This window comes from Anolis sagrei, chromosome 1 (genome assembly GCF_037176765.1).
Source record: "Anolis sagrei isolate rAnoSag1 chromosome 1, rAnoSag1.mat, whole genome shotgun sequence".
Classification (NCBI taxonomy): Eukaryota; Metazoa; Chordata; class Lepidosauria; order Squamata; family Dactyloidae; genus Anolis; species Anolis sagrei.
The window spans coordinates 276,945,584-276,966,071 of NC_090021.1; the positions used below are offsets into that span (position 1 = coordinate 276,945,584).

Genomic DNA, 20,488 nt, shown 5'->3' on the forward strand with positions numbered 1-20,488 from the left:
CAGCGGCCGCGGCGGTGAGACCTCCCGCTGCAGTTCGAATTACCTTCCAGGGCGCAAAGAGATGGCAACGAGGAGGCGTCTTACGGCAGCCGCAGCGGTGAAGGGCCCGCTTTGCCCTGCTCCTCCACTAGTTCGCCTGGGACCGTCCACACTCCAGTTGTTATCCTACTCGGCGTGGGAGCGAGGCGGCTGACCGTGATGGTCGCAGCGGCTATGTCACAGCCCCCTTCTCCATTGGCCCGTGAGGTCTGTGAGGTGGAGTTTGGCAGCGGCAGTGATAGAGCTTGGTAGGCCCTCTAGCCGCAATGGCGTCCAAACCGGAGACGGCAATGGCGCTCGCGATGGAGACACAGGTCGGTCCCTTGGTGATGTGAGGGGACAGGCTGGGGCCGACATACACCTCTCGGGCCGTAGCTCAGGGAGGTCGGCAATCCGGCAGCCACAGTCCTGGCTCAGAGGGAATGCTCTACTTGGGCCCTGGATGGAAAGGCCCCAGCGTTCTGCCTCCCTTCCCTTTCTTCCCTCTTCCTCCTAATCTTCCAGATTTGGAGATGTTTAGCAATCTATTAAATATTTTGTGCTCTCTTTCCCACACAGACACATCTGTCAGTGTAGCTTTGTGAGTCACACCAAAGAGCTAGTGTTTACTTGTTACTGATGAACATTCCGCTGAAGTTTATGCCAAATAAAAATTGTTGGTCTTTCATGTGTCACAAGATTCTCTTGGCTGTTGTGATACTTGCTTATTGTTGTAGCTAAAAATGAAAGATGAGTCAGATACAACTTTGTCTGTAAGTCTTTAAAGATTGGGCTGTTTGGAAACCATTCTATGCAAAGAGTCCCAAAAACACAGACCAAACACCATGTTGTTTCCTTTCTTTCTTTTTCTTTTTACAGTATGATATCAAGTCTTAAGAAACCCAACAATGTGGTGAAGAATGGGAAAAGCTCCTGTCTGGTGATAAGTAGTTCTTCTGTCGTTTATGTTCTATGACCTGTGAGAACATTGTCTCAACATTTGTTGAGACAATTCCAATAAAACTGTTCCATCTGCACAATCTCAGGCTTAACCAAATATGGAAGTTCAGTATCACAGAATCATAGAATAATAGAGTTGGAAGAGACTATATGGGCCAACTAGTCATCCCATGCAGGAAAAGCACAGCCAAAGCATCCCCAACAGATGGCCAACTTCTGTTTAAAAGCTTCCAAGGAAGGAGCTTCCACCAGATTCCAAGGCAGAACGTTCCATTGCTGAACAACTCTCACAGTCAGGAAGCTCTTTCTAATGTTCAAGTGGAATCTCCTTTCCTGTATCTTTTACCCATTGCTCCAAGTCCTAGTTTCCAGGGCAGTAGAAAGCAAGCCTGCTTCCCTCTTTCTTATAACAGTCTTCCACATGGCTACATACATGGCTATCATGTCTATTCTCAACCTTCTCTTCTGTGGGCTAAACATACCCAGCTCTTTAAGACGTTCCTCATAGGGCATGGTCTCCAGACCTTCGAGCATTTTTAGTTGCCTCCTCTGAACACCTTCCAGCTTGTCAATATCTCTTTTAAACTCTGGTGCTCAAAATTGGACACAGTATTCCAGGTGAGGTCTAACCAAAGTAGAATAGAGAGGCACAATGAGTTCCCTAAATCTAGACACTATACCCCTTTTTATGCAGCCCAAAATCCCATTGGCTTTTTTAGCTGCTGCTACATCACATCGTTGGCTAATGTTCAACTTGTCCATGAAAACTCCAAGATCTTTTTCACATAGGCAGTTGTCGAGCCAGGTATCACCCATCCTGTATCTTTGCATTTCATTTTTCTGACTAAGTATAGTGACATTTGTCCTTATTGAAATTCATTTTGTTACTTTTGGCCCAGTTCTCTAATCTGTTAAGATCATTTTGAATTCTGATACTCTCTTCTGGAGTATTAGCTATCTCTCCTAATTTGATGTCATCTGCAAATTTGATAAGCATGCCCTCTAAACCTTCACCCAAGTCATTAAGAAAGATGTTGAGCAGTATTGGACCCAGAACCAAACCCTGTGGCACTCCACTAGTCATTTATTTCCAGGATGAAGAAGCATTGGTGAGCACCTTTTGGATTCAGTCACTTAACCAATTACAGATCCACTTAATAATAGCATTGCTTAGGTCACATTTGACTAGTTTGATTCCAAGATGGGTATGCGGGACTTTGTTGAAGGCCTTACTGAAATCAAGATATATGACATCCACAGCATTTCCTGCATCTTTCAAGCTTGTAACTCTATCAACCATAAACGTTTATGGTCTGATTTGGACCACAAGCATTCAGCACAAAATGCATCCTTTAGGGCAGTGGTTCTCAACCTGAGGTCCCCAGATGTTTTTGGCCTACATCTCCCAGAAATCCCAGCCAGTTTACCAGCTGTTAGGATTTCTGGGAGTTGGAGGTCAAAAACATCTGGGGATCCCAGGTTGAGAACCACTGATTTAGGTTCTTCTTCCCCTACTATGTGCTCCCGAGATGTTTTACATCACAATACTCATCACTCCTATCCATAGGCCATGCTATATGAAGCACCAGGTGGAAGAAGACTTTTGGACTTGAAATTCAGCACCAGGGCATTTGCCATGTATAGAGCCAATAGAACAGGGTTGGATGTGTAAAACAAAAAGGCAAGTCACAAATATTGCTTTATTTTGTGAACATTTGTAGTCTCAATGTAAAACTGTGCCAAGTTTTTAACTCTGTGTTTTTAAATATATGATAACTGTACCCTCAGTTCTCTTCTGGCACAATAAATAAAATAAATATTGCACTACAAATTAAAGAAAGTTTAACACTTATTTCTGCATCCAGCTTTGTATTCAACTGAAAGTTCCTACTTCCAAGTGACTTGGAAAAATAGTCACTTACAGCACAGAGCAGAATTCTTGCCTGTTTCAGCTCCCCCTTCATGTTATGTGGCAATGCAGCTTACTGCTAAGCCTGTTATGTCTATGTGTGTATAATATTACTGGAAGAAGCCTTTTTGTTTCTTTAGAAACAAACAAAGCATATTACAAGCAAGAGGCAAAGACAAAGTGGTGTTAGAGGTTCAATTATTTTTCTCACTGACACTTCAGAATGGAAACAGTTCTTCCGCACATTATTCATGATGGCAAAACTGCCTTCAGAGATCGGTTTTGTTACTTGGGCTCCTGCTGATGTTGTTCTTGTGTGTCTTCAGGTGACTTAAGGTGAACCTATCATGGGGTTTTCTTGGCTAGATTTGTTGAAAGAGGGGTTGTATTTGCCTTCCTCTAAAGTTGGCAGTGAGTACCTTGCCCAGGGTCACCTAAAGGATTTCAGTGACTGAGCAAGGAATTATACCTAGTCTCCAGAGTCATAGTCCAAAGCTCAAACCACTACATTGCACTGACAATGAAAACTATACTCATGGATTAAAATGGCTCATGCTTGGGGCACAACATACTTGATGTTGATCAACTTGAAGTTGATGTAGTCTAGATTTGCCACACCATGATCTAATAGCATGTTTAGAAACGGGAGAATACCAGACATACCTATCACATGCTCCCCACCCCTATAGTGCTTTATTAGCACAGCTTGTACTTAATGAATTACAAGATCCCTTTGCACAACAATATTACACTGGCCAACACACATTTTGGTGTCTGTTAGCCTTATTTCTGGGTATATTTGACCAGCTGATTCAAAGAAATCAGCTGGTCAAATATCTCAGTTTGGTTTTTGAGATACCAAACATATGCCATGTACCAGTTGCCATCTGATTACCTATAAAAATCATGATAACCATATCTAGAAACTAGAGCTGATGTGGTCTATTCAATGCAGTTTTTTGAAACAGAACCCTAAATAACCCCAGGAACAGACCTAAAAAACAAGACACCAAGATTATTTTGGGTTGGGCTGTGTTATTAATGTTGTTTGATATCCTTATTACAAGAGGAATCTTATTTCAATTCTTCTGATTCACTTGACCGAATATCATCACTTGTCTAACTGTCTGCATTATAATAATGTAGACAGTTTAGCTGACTCACTACTCATATGCCTACTAATTCTTACAAAATGACTCAGAAATCCCACCAGATAATGACACTGTAATATTTTTTTTTTAAAAGTTTTTATTAACAGAAAAAGTCATCTGTTGGCAACAGTACTTAATTGATTGAGTAGTGCAATTTGAATCCACAAAATTCAAACACATTGTCAGAGTAAAATTCTACACGCAGAAAACTCCCAGTAGAAATGAAACTTGGGATCTTCATATTTCCACAGAAAGTGCCCAAAAGTGGAGAATGACGTTGGCCACCATCACGAAGGACAAGTCTGTCATATCTGCACCCAAAGATATGTTCCATTTCAAGGAAGGCTGCTGTGAGGAATATCTAAGGAAATCATAAAGGGGGACATGTCTATCTGTAAATAGGATTTTCAAGAAATATAATTATGTAAATTCAGCATCATGGTGTGCATTAATACCATTAATATTAGTATACATTTGGCTATCTCAGAACTGCAAAGTTGAGAAAGATCTCATAAATGTCATCTAGGTTTTTGAAGGAAAATCACTGTCATGGGTGTAATGCAACAACACAAAACCCATGCATGCCGAAATTGATTTTTTGTAAATGGAGAATAAAAGAAAATGTTTTCAGAGTGGATTGCTTCTGTGCAGTATTCCAGTCAGCCAACTATGCTCTGTTCTAGACTTTTCCGTTTCTGTTGCCTTCAGGCTGTTTCCAACTTATGGTGATCCTAAGAAGAACCTATCATTAGGTTTTCTTAGCAAGATTTGTTCAGAGAGGGGTTGCTTTTGCCTTCCTCAGGGGCTGTTGGTATGACTTGTCCATGTTTACCAAATGAATTTCCATGGCAAAGCTAAGACTCAGACCACTACACACGCGGTCTCTCCCTGTATTCCACTCTATTTCATTCCTTCAGCTTTGTTCCTTGTTCCTGGTCCTGACTGACTGACTGGTTTTGTACCCTCTCATGTTATTTTATACATTTTTAAATCAGGGTGGGCTTCTATGAGGCCTGATAACTCTTGGATGTTTTATTTTGGATTTCGTCCAAAACCCATACTTGGTGAATGACCTATTTATTCATATATATTTCACTTCAGATGTGTTCAAAGAGATTTTGAGAGGTCAGGCTAGGCAATAATTATGAATAATGGGATTCATTTTCCCTGAAACATACTGCATACTTTGATGTTTCTAGAAATTTTGAAGAGAAATTATGAACCGACATCAATTTGAATATCTAGCCAATATTCAAAGACATAACCATATTATTAGCATACCAAGTAATCTTGGAGCAGCTTTCAGCAAACTGGGAGAAAGACCTTTGTACACAAGCTTTTAAAAACTCATGCTGCATCTGCACAGTTCGACAGGGCTTTAATGATCATGGTTCAATGCTATGGAATACTGGGAGCTGAGATACTCTAGAATCATAGAATAGAATCATAGAGTTGGAAGAGACCTCATAGGCCATCCAGTCCAACCCCCTGCCAAGAAGCAGGAAAATTGCATTCAAAGCACCCCCAACAGATGGCCATCCATCCTCTGTTTAAAAGCTTCCAAAGAAGGAGCCCCCACCCACTCCGGGGCAGAGAGTTCCACTGCTGAACAGCTCTCACAGTCAGGAAATTCTTCCTAATGTTCAGATGGAATCTTCTTTCTTGTAGTTTGAAGCCATTGTTCCGTGTCCTGGTCTCCAGGGAAGCAGAAAACAAGCTTGCTTCCTCTCATCTATTTATACAGGCTAAAGATCATATACAACTCCAACTCCCATGGTTTTATAGCATTGAGCCATGACAGCTAAAGTGGGGTTAAACTACATTAAGTCTACAATGTAAATCCATCCTATATCTGTTTCATCATATGATATGAAACTTCTCTGGACAGACATGGAATGGGCAAGATGATAAAACATGGGGCCGCAAGTTCTGTTTCAGTGATGATCAGATCCTAAAGAATAGTTAGAGGGCAGACGCATAAACCAACCTTGTTTATTTCTATTACCATTCACACAAAACTTGATGAAAAAGACTGTCCCTGCGGGCTGCATTTTATGGATCTGCTAAAGCAACTAGAGCTCAGCTTATGACACAAATTCTTTCTCCCAGCTAATGTCAGAGGTGCAACAAGATTCTTTAGCATCCTATCCAGAGGACCGTTTATCCCTCTATTCCCTACCCCACACATTACCTCTTACCCTTCTTCCTGCTGGAGCACTAATAATCCACAGGCAGGCTTGGTTTGGTGGGTATCTTCTAGGGAATTCTGGAGAAGTGATTGCTCCAGAAGCATCGGTGAAAGTTCCCCCACATTTCACTGTGACAAGAAGAAAGAAATGCTACATAGGAATAGAAGAAAAATCTCAAAAATAAGTAGTACCTGGAAATGAAGAAAGCCCTGCAGAGGTTGGCCTTTTGTAGTGGGGCTGCCCAGAAGTGTAGCTTTTTGAGATTACAACTCTCACAGTTCCTTCAGAACGGAAGGAATCTGAGAGTTGGAATCTAATAGTTTTCTAAGTGTGGAGAGAATTGTAGATAGTAGTCATTTGAAGTCATTGTGTTAAACTTCTAAGAATGTTCAGGATGGAGCTGAGAAATCAAGTTCAAATCTTGCACTCGGCTATCAAGTTCACTGCATGTTCCAACCTTACCTGCTGTAAAATTGCTATTAACCTGTTTTACAGTGTCATTGTATGGCTATTCTGAGCTCTTGGAGAAAGGGCAGGATACAAATACAAAGGTATATCATTTCCCCATTTTTTCTCACTTGCGCCCTCCTCAATGTAACATCCTTTCAAATCTTTAAACATAACAGTAATTTAAAAATAATGTCAGTGCCACCAAAGATCTCTTCATACCATGGGTGTAGGAGGCTGTGAAACCTGTTGACGTAGTATCCCCATCACTCACAAATTCCACAAGCATTGTGCTTCCAGAAGCCATAACTGCAGGCAGTTGCCCTATTCCACAAAACCTATCAATGAGAACATGAGCATTTCTATTGTTCCCATCATAAATTCGGACATAGTCACAGGTGCAGTTTGAAGATGGCTGGATATCAAAAACATGAAAATTCAGATAGACCTAAAAGGAGAATAAAAAAAGACCTTTTCAACTTACTTAGCCACCCTTGGTTCTTATCTTTCATTAGTACATGCTCTTGAGCCAAAAGGCTTTGAACAGGCTCCCTTTGTCACAGGAATACTACTAAAATGCAAGCTTTCACTACAATTGTATCAATTTGGTGAGGACAATTGTGATTAATCCTTGTTTCTCCCACTTCTTCAGTTATTGTTAAAATGTCCCAGTTTCTCTTTCCTCCTACTTTCCCCTTTCTTTCTCAGGTTATTTCCATTTTAGAAAACTGAGTTCAAAGTGAAAAAGTAGTTTGCATTGAATTAGCTCAGTGAAAGAAAAGGAGAGGAGAGTAAATAATCTGTCCCTTCACAGTAGACCCAGACAAAAGCAAACTGCTGCAGCCTCTCCTAACTTGTGTTTTCTCCCTCATTAATAACATTGGCCATCTTGACCACCCTCTGGGATTGCTTAGGCATACACCCCAACTTTGATCTCAGAAATGTTGGAGAGTATTCTAGTTGTAACATGTAGATATAGTACTTGGCATATGGCTTGAATATCATTCTTCCATACAAAGACACCAGAATCATGCACTTGGGACACAGAAATGCTCAAATTGATTAAAGCCATAGATGTGTATTCCTTGCCTAACAAAATCCTAGAAAAATTATGGTGTCACCATGAGTCAACAGGCAAGAGACATACACATATATGGGACAACCAATTGCATATATAGGAATGTAACAGAGACTCTCTTGCCACATGGTGGTTATTTCTATACTTCTGGTGTACTGTGTACTGCTGATACTATATGAAGAAATAATGATATTAGTTGTAATAAGAACAATGAATTTCCAACAACAATGTAGAACATAGAAAAAACTTTGTGTACAACAACTTTAGTGACTGTCAAGTATGTCAGCTGGATGCCTGTCAGACTGCAATTCAAGGATAACTTTTTCAAGCAATAGTTATGGGTTACTGTATTTTCTGGCATATAAGACTACTTTTTAACCCAAGAAAATCTTCTCAAATGTCAGGTGTTGTCTTATTCGCGGGAGTCATCTTATACGCTGGGAGTAGTCTTATACATGGGAGTGTCTTATATGTGGGAGTAGTCTTATACGCCGGGAGTCATCTTATAGAGCGGGTGCTGAAACTTCCAATCCGGATTGGAGAATCTGTGGTTTCCGCATGTTGTGGGGGGAGCGCAAAAATGGCAGTGGCGGCATCCCTGCCGTATGCAGCGACTGTATGAAAGCAGTCCTCAGTCCTTGGGGAAGGGCGACTGTGTACAAGTACTGTAGAAGAAAATCCATTCATCAGGATTCATGGACTTAATGCGTCCTGATGGTGAGGTGAAGGGGCGCCTCACCAGGAAGGTGTAAGTGAAGGGCAGAGCAAGTTGTAGGTGTCCAGGGTGCCGGGGGTATGAAAAAAAGAGATAGAGTGACTCTGGGCCCAGAAAAACACACCTCTTTTACCTGTCTGGCCCGCTCTTGTATCCTATTACCGTATCTCCTCCTCTGCCTCTCAGATCTCACTCCTGAAGACTGCAGTGAAGCGGTGCAGGTGCGCACATGCAAGATCTGAGAGGCAGAGACGGAGGTACAGTAATAGGAAAATTTCCATATTGAAATCAAATCTGATGATTTAAAAACTTTTATTTGGTGTGCGTTGGAAGAGGAGTAATCTTATACAGTGAGTATATCCCAAACTCTATATTTTAACTGGAAAAGTTGGAGGTCATCTTATATGCCCAGTCGTCTTATATGCCGGAAAATACAGTAATTATTAACACATCTACATGTATGGATACATAATTCTATAAAAAGGAGATTTCAGACTTTATCGCACAAATCTGCTGTTCCCCTGCAATCATGCAGATACAAACTGAGTTGAGCACCTTCAACATTACAAGTCTCTTCATTTGCTCAATCACATGATTTGGTGACTCATAGTTCTGCAATCACTTTCCTGCACTACCACTGTTCCATTTTGTAAACTATTATTTTAATTTCTGAGCAACACGGGGGAGGGGGGGGGGTGATCCCAATCCCTCACATCACATCACTTTCCTTGATGTCATGTCAGCACAGAAAGAAGTGATGGGGACATTCTGGGGTCTTTTTTTACCTTTCATTAGTGCAGGAAAAGATAATTACAAGGAAGAAGCAGACCAGCATTGCATGAAAGGGACTGTTTCCAAAGGCGATGCTCCAGGTGCAATAACAATTTGCCTGCCTTGTGTGATAAAGTCCTTTCTTTTCAACATACTCTGCTCTGAGTTGGCCACAAAGAGTGATCTTCTTTGCATTCTATTATTACATCTTGGTTTCATATTCTACTGACTGCAGTTTATAAAACTGAAATGAATATAGTTAAAAGCACATATAAACTTCTAGGTAAAAATGTGCAAAGTTGTTAAAATGCAGTTAAATGTATTTTTATTATCTGTTGCTTTCTAAAACATTAATGCCCAGTCACAAACAAACCTGCAATGTGAAACTAAATTTGTTTGTTTTTATGACTCATAACAATAGCTAGTTAAATTATTAAATTAAGTGGCAAAAAGGCAATATGCTATTCATGACAATACATCAAAATGAACAATAAATGCAATTAGTATAGTTCCTTGCACATCGTGTGTGAAGCGCAGTTCTCTTTCAATATTCTTGTCAGCATGAGCTAATGTATCACACAATTCAAAACAGAGGCATTCAGCTCTAAGGGGGTGGGGGTTGAACTGTGTATTTTACAGTGGAAATTAATGCTGGCAAATAAATTCAAAGACTTCTACCCACACACAGCAGTCCCAATTATATGTACTGTTAGATTTAGACTTTAGGAAAGGCTTATTAAACCCTGTGCACACCCTCAAATATATTTTGTGTGTCCAACTTGCAATGACTCAAAAATTTCCTCCTTTCTCAGGGTAATACACAAATAAAATCAATTTAAATGGTTTAAAACAATTGTTGCTGTTGCTGTGTTTCTAATTATGGTGAATGTATCATTTGGTTTTTGTAAGCAAAATTTGTTCAGAAGAGGTTTGCCATCACCTTCCTCTGAGGCTAATCAAATGTGACTTGCCCAAGGTCACTTAGTGAGTTTCCATGGCTGAGTGAGCATCCAAACCCTGGTCTGCAGAGTTACAGTTCAACTAGGTTTTAGCTTGATGGCAAAATAGGCCTCCCAAGAGGACTGTTTTCCACAAATGGCATGCCATAACAGTGAACATCCTCCCTTTATCCTCCCAAAGTGCATTACTCTACAGATGGCAACAGAGTCTTTCTAGCAGTCCTCAGTCCTTGGGTAGGAGCATATAAGGAAACATGCTCCTCGGGTATCCACATCCTGAGCTCTTTATGGTTTTGAACATCATCACCTGAAGTTCAGACCAAAAGTTTCTTGACAATCAATGCAATTCCTTTAAGATTAGTGATTGTCTCTATACAGCAGTCTTTTCTGCAATATGAGTGCAATGTTTAGCACTAGCTGCCACTTCCATGTTGTCTTCATAGAGCAAATGACAGGAGTCTGATCTGAAGACTGCCTGCACATAGATTAGTCGGCGTAGGTGACAGTGCAAGATTCTCTGCAAATATGAAAGATGGCTTGTTCCGTGTCACAAAAGGGAGCAATATAACTAGAATAACTGTTTACTATGCTCTTACCCATAGTAAAATTATATGTGTTACAAGTGAGCAAAGGAGTTATGAGCAAAGTTTTTGCTTTAGATGGTAAATAAAAATTCCATATGTCACAAGCTGATAGTAAAATGTTTTTCAAAGATTTTTAAATAAGGCGTTTTATCTTAGAGTAACAGTTAGCTCTTTTTTGTTGATTGTTAATATTCCAGGACACAATATAGCATTTATAGATTATTAGATAGATAGAATTAATTAATGTCCAGAGTAACATAGATAGATGATAGATAGAAGAGCAATATAGATAGATGATAAAAGAGAGAGAATCACAGTTTCATAAAATATGTGTGTCTCTCTGTGTGTGGCTTCAAGTTCAATTTATGGAAACCCCATAGGATTTTTTTTTACTTAACCAAGAAATATTTAGAGCTGGCTTTGACAGTCTTTCCTCTAAAATAAAGTCTACAGCTCCTGATATTTATTGGCAGTTTTCCATCTAAGTACTAAGTTGTGATGACCCTGCATAGCTTGCAAAATCAGATGGAATATCCTTTAGAATATTTTGACCATTATCTAAATGCCACCCCCCCCCCAAATTTACCCACAACAAAAGCTTTCCCCATTGCCCTATGGGTAGATTGTATGTTATCTGAGTTGTATATTCCTGGCACATCAATTCAAGACTCTTACTTTTTCATGTGCAGTTCTTATCAGCCACAGACATGTGACATTCTTAGGGTATGGATGTGGGTAATTCTCAGAGGATAAAATGCCACTTGGGTTATGGAGTACAGTGCTACGGGAATCTATACAAACAAAACAAAACAATGATGTGGAACATTAGATGTGCAACAGGAAAACTGTGCATAATCTCCTGTGTTGTATCAAAGTTCATGGAAGATAGAGCATTGTTAATAGAAATCAAGTGAACTTAATAGTATATGCATTGGTTACGCAAGTTAGAATAATTTCTCAGGGATACATTTCTGGGAGCTATAGTATATTAGATTAACTTTTCTATGCTTTGGGGATATTATCATGGGCATTAGCATCTCTGAAGGTATTGTGATAATATTATAATCAACACAATGTGGATAGGCAGATTCAAAATTGCTCTTTTGCGGAAAAGAACCAGGTTAAGTGTGGTAAATCAGATGGTTCAATAGATTTGATAACAATAGCTGGTGATTCCAAATATTTAAAAAAATCTGCCGTACCAGATAAAAAATGAATCATGAAGTATTTCACTTACTTACTGCAACTATAGAGCTTGTTGATTTTTTTCACATCAAGATTGCTCAGTCCAACTCTCTGACCAATTGGTACTGATTTGTTAGGTATGGGGACAATAGTTGGTTTCCCAGCACTATTAGAAAAATCATATCTGGAGAAAACAAGAACAGGTGTGCTCATTAAATCTCATTTGTTAATTCTAGTATAGAAAAATACTTCAAACAATATTTGCATGGCAATTATTCTGCAAAACAATTAATTACTTTGAAAATGCAGCAAGAAAAATCCCCCAGAAAGCACATTGTATATAAACGAATGATCTGTGTTTAGCAACAAAAATGTACAAGTAAAAAGACATGTGCCTATTTGCATCAAGACCAGAAATGCTGATGTAAAAAGAATATCTCGGTTTTTGCAATTGCTAATTGTTATTGCTAGTCTTCAGCTGAATAAGAGTTTCTTTAACATAGAGCTATTTCTGTATACATGGTACAATGCCTATTTATTTGCATATACATTGGATCTGAGTACAACATATAAATCACACTGAATCAATTGCTGAATAGTGTATTCTGCTTGGGACTACCAGTTTGATTTAGACATGTAGATAAGCAACTAAGCAGAATACTATTCTACTTTAGGCATTATACCAGAAATGGTAGGTTGCAAGGCTGGAATGTATGCACTCTAAGTGTAAATTTTTCTGTGCATATTGGAAAGTATGATACAGGCATGGTAAGCATGTGTCCAAATCACTTTGAGTTACTACTCTTTGAAGTGCTTAGTAGACACATTATATTAAGTTAGAGGAGGAAATTTGGAATCCAATGGCTGCCTGTGGCCCTTTGGAGTTTTAGTGTAGCACCTGGGACCCCTTTTGTGCTCCCAAAGGACCTGCTATTTCTCCCAGTTTTTCTAGGTGAATATATATTATATATGCTGAAGAAAATCCCCTGTGAAGCTGTAGAATGGTTTTTTGAGGGCACTCCACCCCAAAATAGGCAACCCCATCCAACAATGGCTGAAAAGGTGATCAAAAGTGACACATCATCACTTCTAACATCCCCAAATGTAGATGCAACAGGACACTTTAGAACTCTGGAACTCTGGAGGAATCCAAAATAGATAATGGAGTCTTCTCTCCACATAATCACCACAAAATGTTGTAAATTCAGTACATTTACTGAAGAGCAAAGGCTATTGAGATGAATGTGGTTTTCTTTCAGGAAAATATGTGCAGGATTAGCATTTTAAATTAATCAGTTATCTTCTTCATCGCATCAACACTCTTCCATGAACCTTTTCACACTGTAAAATTACAATATTCATTTTCAACTGCCACGGTTCTTCTGAGGAATCTTCTGAGGGTTTTGCTATTAGAGTGGGAAATTCAGAATTCTCAGCTTCCTCAAATTTGTGGGTTGTTGTGTGTTTTCTGGGCTGTATGGCCATGTTCCAGAAGCATTTTCTCCTGACATTTCACCTGCATCTATGGCAGGCATCCTCAGAGGTTGTGAGGTCTGTTGGAAACAAGGAAAATTGAGTTTATGTATTTTTAGAATGCCCAGGGTGGGAGAAAGAACTCTTGTCCGTTGGAGATAGGTGTGAATGTTTCAATTTATCACCTTGATTAGCATTTAATGGTCTAGCAGTTTCAAGGTGTGGCTTCTTACTGTCTGGGGGAATCCTGATGGTTTATTGTCTGGAATTCCCCTGTTTTTGAGTGTTGTTCTTTTTTTACTGTTATGATTTTAGAGTTTTTAAAATACTGATAGCCAGATTTTGTTCATTTTCTTGGTTTTTCCCTTTCTGTTGAAATTGTCCACATGCTCATGGATTTCAATGGCTTCTATGTGTAATCTGACATGGTAGTTGTTAGAGTGGTTCAGCATTTCTGTGTTCTCAAATAATATGCTGTGTCCAGGTTGGTTCATCAGGTGCTCTGCTATGGCTGACTTCTCTGATTGAAGTAGTCTGCAGTGCCTTTCATGTTCCTTGATTCGTGCTTGGGCAATGCTGTGTAGACTTGCCCACAGCTGCATGTTATATAGTAGATTCCTGCTGAAGTGAGAGGATCCCTCTTGTCCTTTGTAAAACGTACCATTTGTTGGATCTTCTAAGTGGGTCTGTAGATAACTTGTAGGCTGTGTTTCCTCATCAGCTTCCCGATGCAGACAGTGGTTCCCTTGATGTATGGCAAGAACACTTTTTCTCTGGGTGAATCTGTGTGTTTACTTTCATGGTTTGTTCTTGGTCTTGCAATTCTTCTGATTTCTGTGGTGGAGTATCCATTCCTCAAATTTCTTCAGGGTGCCAAAGGAAGCTATGACAGCTAAAGTGGAATTACTGTTCTATTATTGTGTGGTGTAAAAGGATCCTAAGACTCAAAAGAGAAGTAGGTGGTATGGTTAAATGTACAGCACCTAGCTGTGAAATTTTCTTACACACAGTTATCTCTTTCAAGAAGATTCAACTTTTCAAGAAGATTCAAGAGGGCTCAAGGATTTGCACATCTGTTATTGTTGTTAAATACCATCAGGCCAAGTTAGAATTATGGCAATGCTATATCTGAGTGCTTCCAAGTCACTCAGTTACCAATAGTCTTGGTCAAGTCCAGTAAACTCAAGGCTGTGGATCCTTGATTGAATCTATCTATCTATGATATGGCCTTTCATTTTTCATACTGTCTTCTACCTTTTTAAGCATAATCAACAGTTCTAATGAATAATCTCTTCTCATGGGTCGAAATTTTTAAAGATGGACATCTTTTTTAATCTTAGGAATATTTTTCTATTATAAGAAGAGTTGCCCCCAAGATAACTTACGCGCCATAGTGCATCACTGAATCATAATCATAAGGAAGATACAGATTAGTAGAGTTGACTTTCTCAAAATTCCCTCTTTCTCCTGTAAGATATAAGAAAAAATAAACTACATACCAGCAAACATATATGGAGATAGGGTGAGAATTTTTAAAATATAAATCCTACTATTACTCTTAATTTTTTGCTTTAAAAAAATCCAAGATACCATAGCTTCTAATTCACAGCTGATAATAAAAAGTTGTGAGCCTCCAAAGATTCTGTGATATCATCTAGAAGTTCAAATTGAAGGAGGCCGTGATACATGTGGTAAATATCACTGAATCACATATCAAAGCAATGAAGAAATGGTAAAAAATGCTTCTTTGCCATTACAGTAGAATCTTGCTTATCCAACATAAATGGGTCAGCAGAATGTTGGATAAGCGAAAATAAGGAGGGATTAAGGGTAATAAGGAGGGATTAAGGAAAAGCCTATTAAACGTCAAATTATGTTAAGATTTTACAAATTTAGCACCAAAAATCATGATTTGCAACATATTAACAGAAAAAGTGGTTCAATACATGGTAACGTTATGTAGTAATTACTGTATTTACAAATTTAGTACCAAAACATATCAATGTATTGAAACTGTGGATCTGGGCGAGAGGCAGACTGTGTTGGATAATACAGAGCATTGGATGAACGAAGGTTGGATAAGCGAGGTTCTACTGTATTACTTTGCTATTTTTCACTTAACAAGTATATACTTGATAAAGACCTGAAATTGGTTAGACATCATTCAGAATTTGGAAAATCTACTTTTGAGGCTAAAACTCAAAATATTCCAAGTAGCATGACTTCTTTTCTTTTCTTGGTTTGCAGCTCCCAGAAATATCCTAGCAAGTGTGGTTGTAGTATTCTAGAAACATAACCTATAAACCTCTGGAATGCCATGTTGCATCCACCAGTCTTGCAAATGGCAGCACTGAAGTTATCCTACCTTCAAAAACATTATAAATGTTTTGTCATTTTCTTTCTTTGGAACAATGAATTTATGATTACTGCTTTTCAACCATTTATTTTAATATTGTTTTAATGGATTTACAACCCAGAATGCTTTGTCAGGTAAAATGCAAAGGATGGAAATAAATGAATAAAAAGATAGATGAATAAAGATTTAATAATGTCACTTCCAAATCAGTTAGCACACCTGCTATAACATACTCCAAGTTGATTTTAACATACTCATCTCGGTCACTTCGAGCGTGTTCATGTAGGAAACCCAGTGCATGGTTGAGTTCATGCTGGATTAATCCTTTGTACATGCAGCCGTGTTTTGCCAAGCCCAAACGTTGTCTGCCTCCAATTTTTCCAAAGTAAGACCAACACCTAAAATACAGAAAAGCAAAAAGTAGTGTCACTGCATGATGATATGTGATATACTCCTTAGAAATGATCAAAATAAAATTGTAACACAAGTTTAACTTTTAAAAGCCAGTTCAGTTTATTTGATAGGATCCATTACTGATATCTTTTTTTGTTTAAAATTAATATTTAAAAATCCCCACAATTTCAGGAAATAAGTACATTTTCAAAAGATACCCCAAATTGGCTGCCTTGTCAAAAACAACAGCAGAGATCCATTCTAACTGGATCAGGATTTCAAACATTTTGAAGCATCTCGTTTGTGGGACCTGAGAAAGACAGAAGGATAATATTTCTGAGCTTCCACAGTACTTCCAAAAATCAGGGAAGGTGACACTTACGTATTTCCAGGGATAATATTTATGTAGTCATGTTCTGTTGTGTAATTGATAAACCGGATGCATGTCAGCACAACAAATTCTTGCATGGCTTCTAGTATTACAAGCCTCTCTTCTATAGCTAAAGATAAATGTTATAATAGAGAGAAAGTAATATATGAAAATGTCCTACATTGCATCAATATGAAGAAATCCCCCTGTATCATGGGGGTGACCCTTAAGAGAAGTACTGTATTTTGATTGATTGATTGATTGATTGGTTAATACCCTCCTTTATTCCTCCATAGGGGATTGTATAAAATATGGCATCCAACAACTTGTTTTTCTAGGTGACTGATGGAAGCACTGGTTACTAGAGTGGGTAAAATGTGTGATGTGTAATTTTTAGTAAATAAAAATAACAGCATTAAGTTTTAGTAATTTTTAGAATGGTAATGATGGGTAAATTTTAGAGAGCAAAAATGCAATAAACTTTTAGCTTCCTAAAGATTAGCCACCATGCAAATTATAGCAACTCTGTCATTACATGCCAGCAAAGTACGAGTCTTTGGTCTTTACTGGGCTTTGGTTCCAGGACCCCCATGAATACGAAAATCCATGGATTCTTAAGTCTCATTATACATTATGGCATGGTTAAATGCTGTCCTCTATATAAAATAGTAAACAAGTCAAATGAGTGCCAGAAAGAGTCTGGGGATCTCTGAAATAGTTGGATTCTACAACACAGTATTTTATTTATTTATTTATTTCATATATTTGTACCCCGCCCTTCTCAACCCCCTAGGAGGGACTCAGGGCAGCTTCCAGCCAGCACATATTTGATGCCTACAAATAAACACAATAAAATGCATACCAAAACCAATAATTATAAATAGTTTAAAACATTAAGTTAATACAATAAAATCTACAAAAAATAAACCAGCCTAGTGGCTATTATTTAGCCAAATTATACATGACGGTGGCGCTTGGTGCTTGCAAGAAATGTATGCTTCCTTGCTACTTTAAATCTTTCTTTGAAAATATGCCTAAATGCTTGTCTACATGGGCCACAAACTGCATATTTGACCTAAATTCACTCCTAGGTATCCAGGTGACATCTAGATATGGAGTAAAGCTGTTAACTACATTTTACCCCACTCCAGGAGAATCTGGAGAAAGCTCCAGAGCTTCCCGGAAACTTTTAATGGTAAAGCGTAGGAGTGACATACAAAACTCCAAAGAGATGCTGACTGGAACGTTGACCAAACCATCTGGTGCTTTGGGCCAATAGCACCTCCCACTGCAGCTCATGGCACTGCGCTGGACTCTTCTTCTATAGACAACATCATCTTGATGCAAATCACTTTCTCCTGCAATGTTTAAGTGGTAGAGGGAGAGTTAATACTAATATTAAAAAATTAACGAGATTTGAAATCTGTTTTTTTCCTTAACAGTCAATGAAAACACTCCTTAGAATCATAGAATCACAGAGTTGGAAGAAACTTTTTGTGCCATCTAGTCCATGCCTGCACCAAGAAGCAGGAAAATTACATTCAAACAACCCCTGACAGATGGCCATCCAGCCTCTGTTTAAAAGACTTCAAAGAAGGAGCCTCTACCACCACTTTATTTGAACCCAAGTGCCCAGAATTCCTCCAGGCGGATTATGCTAGAAGATGTGGTCCCAAAAGTTTATCAGTATGTTAACCCATTTATATCTGCTCTGAATTCAAGATGTGGGCAATAATGTTCAAAGACCTATGTGGCTTGGGACCTTACTACTTGAGGGCATGGGTCTTTATCTACAATATATGCTGTCCAAAAATTGAGATCTATTGGTGGGGCCCTCCTCCATTTCTCATCACTAGAGAAAATTCATTGTAGGAAGACATAAGGGAGGGCCTTTTCCTTTCTTGATTGCGAAATTTTCTTCTCCTGGAAGCCCACTGGCTACTGATATTGGAATCATTTCAGTACCAACTATAAATCTGACTTGTTATTCAAGCTTTCTGGTCCAACTAATTTGACTCAGGATGCACATCTTTAAAAACAGACAAGTTTTAAAAAGATAATTTAAAGCCAGTTAAAACATTATTGTATAATATAATCTGAAATTATCTTTTTTATTGAGAAGCTATTTGATATATATATTAATCTGCTAAAATTATTGTATTTATTTCTAAAATTGTTTTATTGTACTCCCCTGAAATCTTTGAATAAAGAGCAGGATGTAAATATTTTAATTAATGAAATAATTAATTAAATCATTTCTCTTCTTTGTGTATAAATGATTTGCTAGCTTCACAGTATAATCTATGCACATTGAGTCAAAAGTAAGTCCCAGTGAATTGTGTGCTTTAGGACTACACTGTAATTGACTCCTCTTCTGGAGAAGTCTATCATCAATTACAACAAAATAGGACTGCAATTCAGTTTCAATTTTTCAATATTTGCAAGTCAAGCGTTATATGCAGGAGTTTTTGAGAGAGATTAAAAAAAACAAAGACACGGAATCCTGTCGCATTGTGATTTACATATGACCTAACCATATAAATGTTATAATTCTTAAATAACTTTTCCCTTCTCATCATGATAGATAACTTCATCAGGGCAGTTTACATTTAATAGTGATGAAAACTTCACAGAAAGTAATCTTGAGTACATCAACCAGCAGAATAACACAATCTTTCAATAAAGGTGCATCTACACTGTAGACGTAATGCATACTTTATCTGACATACTATGGAATCATGGAAGTTGTAGTCTGACAAAGTCTTCAGCCTTCTCTGCCAAATAATATCAGTGTCACATCAAACAACAAATCCCAGGATTCCATAGCATTGAGTCATGGCATTTAAAGTGGTGTCACATTGAATTAACTCTGCAATGTAGATGCACCCTCAGATCAGCAAATTTAGAATTGGTGTTTTAAAGGCATGCAGAGCAAACCTTTTGGACTTTTTTCCTCCATGAATTCCATTGCAATAAACATGAGCTGGGCAAGAATGTGTCCACACTACAATGCCCACTACAGTGATACCCACTGATATCAACAAAGCTTGTGCTCGGGTAATGTCTGGTGCATTACTTTTGCAGCAATAATCCATAGGACTGTCTTTTATCCTCTTAGCAACAACAGTACAAAGCAGAAGAAACCTATTATTTGGGGAATACAGTTTTGTACTTGAGCACAGTGGGTACCTTACAACTAATAAAATACTTATCAAAATGCTTACCTGAGTCATTGCTTGCTTGGATTCCCTGCAAAAGAGTAAAGATCTTTTAGCGTGTGATATGAATAAACAATGTACAATTATAATAGAGGAAAAAAGTGAGTTCCTCAAGAGAAATGTCTTGACAGCATCTTCAGCTGGGCCAAGGGCATACCTGGAGAGGTTTCCCTAGTGTGTATCTCTGAAATAACACCAATAATAAGGTGGCTGACAGGCTTAGAAGATTCATCTCCGAATTTCTTCACAGGGTCTTGTAAGTTCTCAAAAGGTCTGCTTAGTCAACCCTAGCCAGCATGTTTGCTACTTGAATGGTGTTTAAAAAATACTTAAAAAACTGCTGGCTTTAATCAGTGTATAACAGCTAGATAGAAAGATGTATTTTCACAGAGACAAACAAGCTGTGTGAATTCCCAGCAGAACTGACTAAGTATCATTTTGTGCTGCTTTTATCATTAGAAACCCACCACATGTTGCAATATGAGTAATCGTGGGTAACTGGAAATGAACTTTGTAAATTGTAAATAAGTATAAATAATTGAGAACTGGGGAAAAAATCTTCTTGAATACCAGGAACTCAGCATGCATATGTGTGTACAGTACTTTTTTCTGAACTCTTTTCTTAGGAGGCAAAAGCAATCATCCCTTTTCCTCTGTTTCTATTAAGAGGTATTGTGCCTGGGTTGGAGGTAACATCAGATGATATGAAAGC

At 38.4% G+C, this 20,488-nt stretch overlaps 1 protein-coding gene across 1 annotated transcript; it reads right to left on the reverse strand.

Moving 5' to 3' along the window:
• Positions 1-211: 211 nt before the first annotated feature.
• LOC132777833 (astacin-like metalloendopeptidase) lies at positions 212-20,173 on the reverse strand. The gene is given in 12 exon segments (XM_067467257.1): positions 212-361; positions 4,172-4,399; positions 6,237-6,355; positions 6,897-7,122; positions 11,457-11,572; positions 12,023-12,150; positions 14,825-14,906; positions 16,015-16,193; positions 16,571-16,688; positions 17,776-17,916; positions 19,783-19,807; positions 19,934-20,173. Coding segments are annotated over 12 exon segments (1,587 nt in total). The 5' UTR covers positions 20,009-20,173.
• Positions 20,174-20,488: the final 315 nt, after the last annotated feature.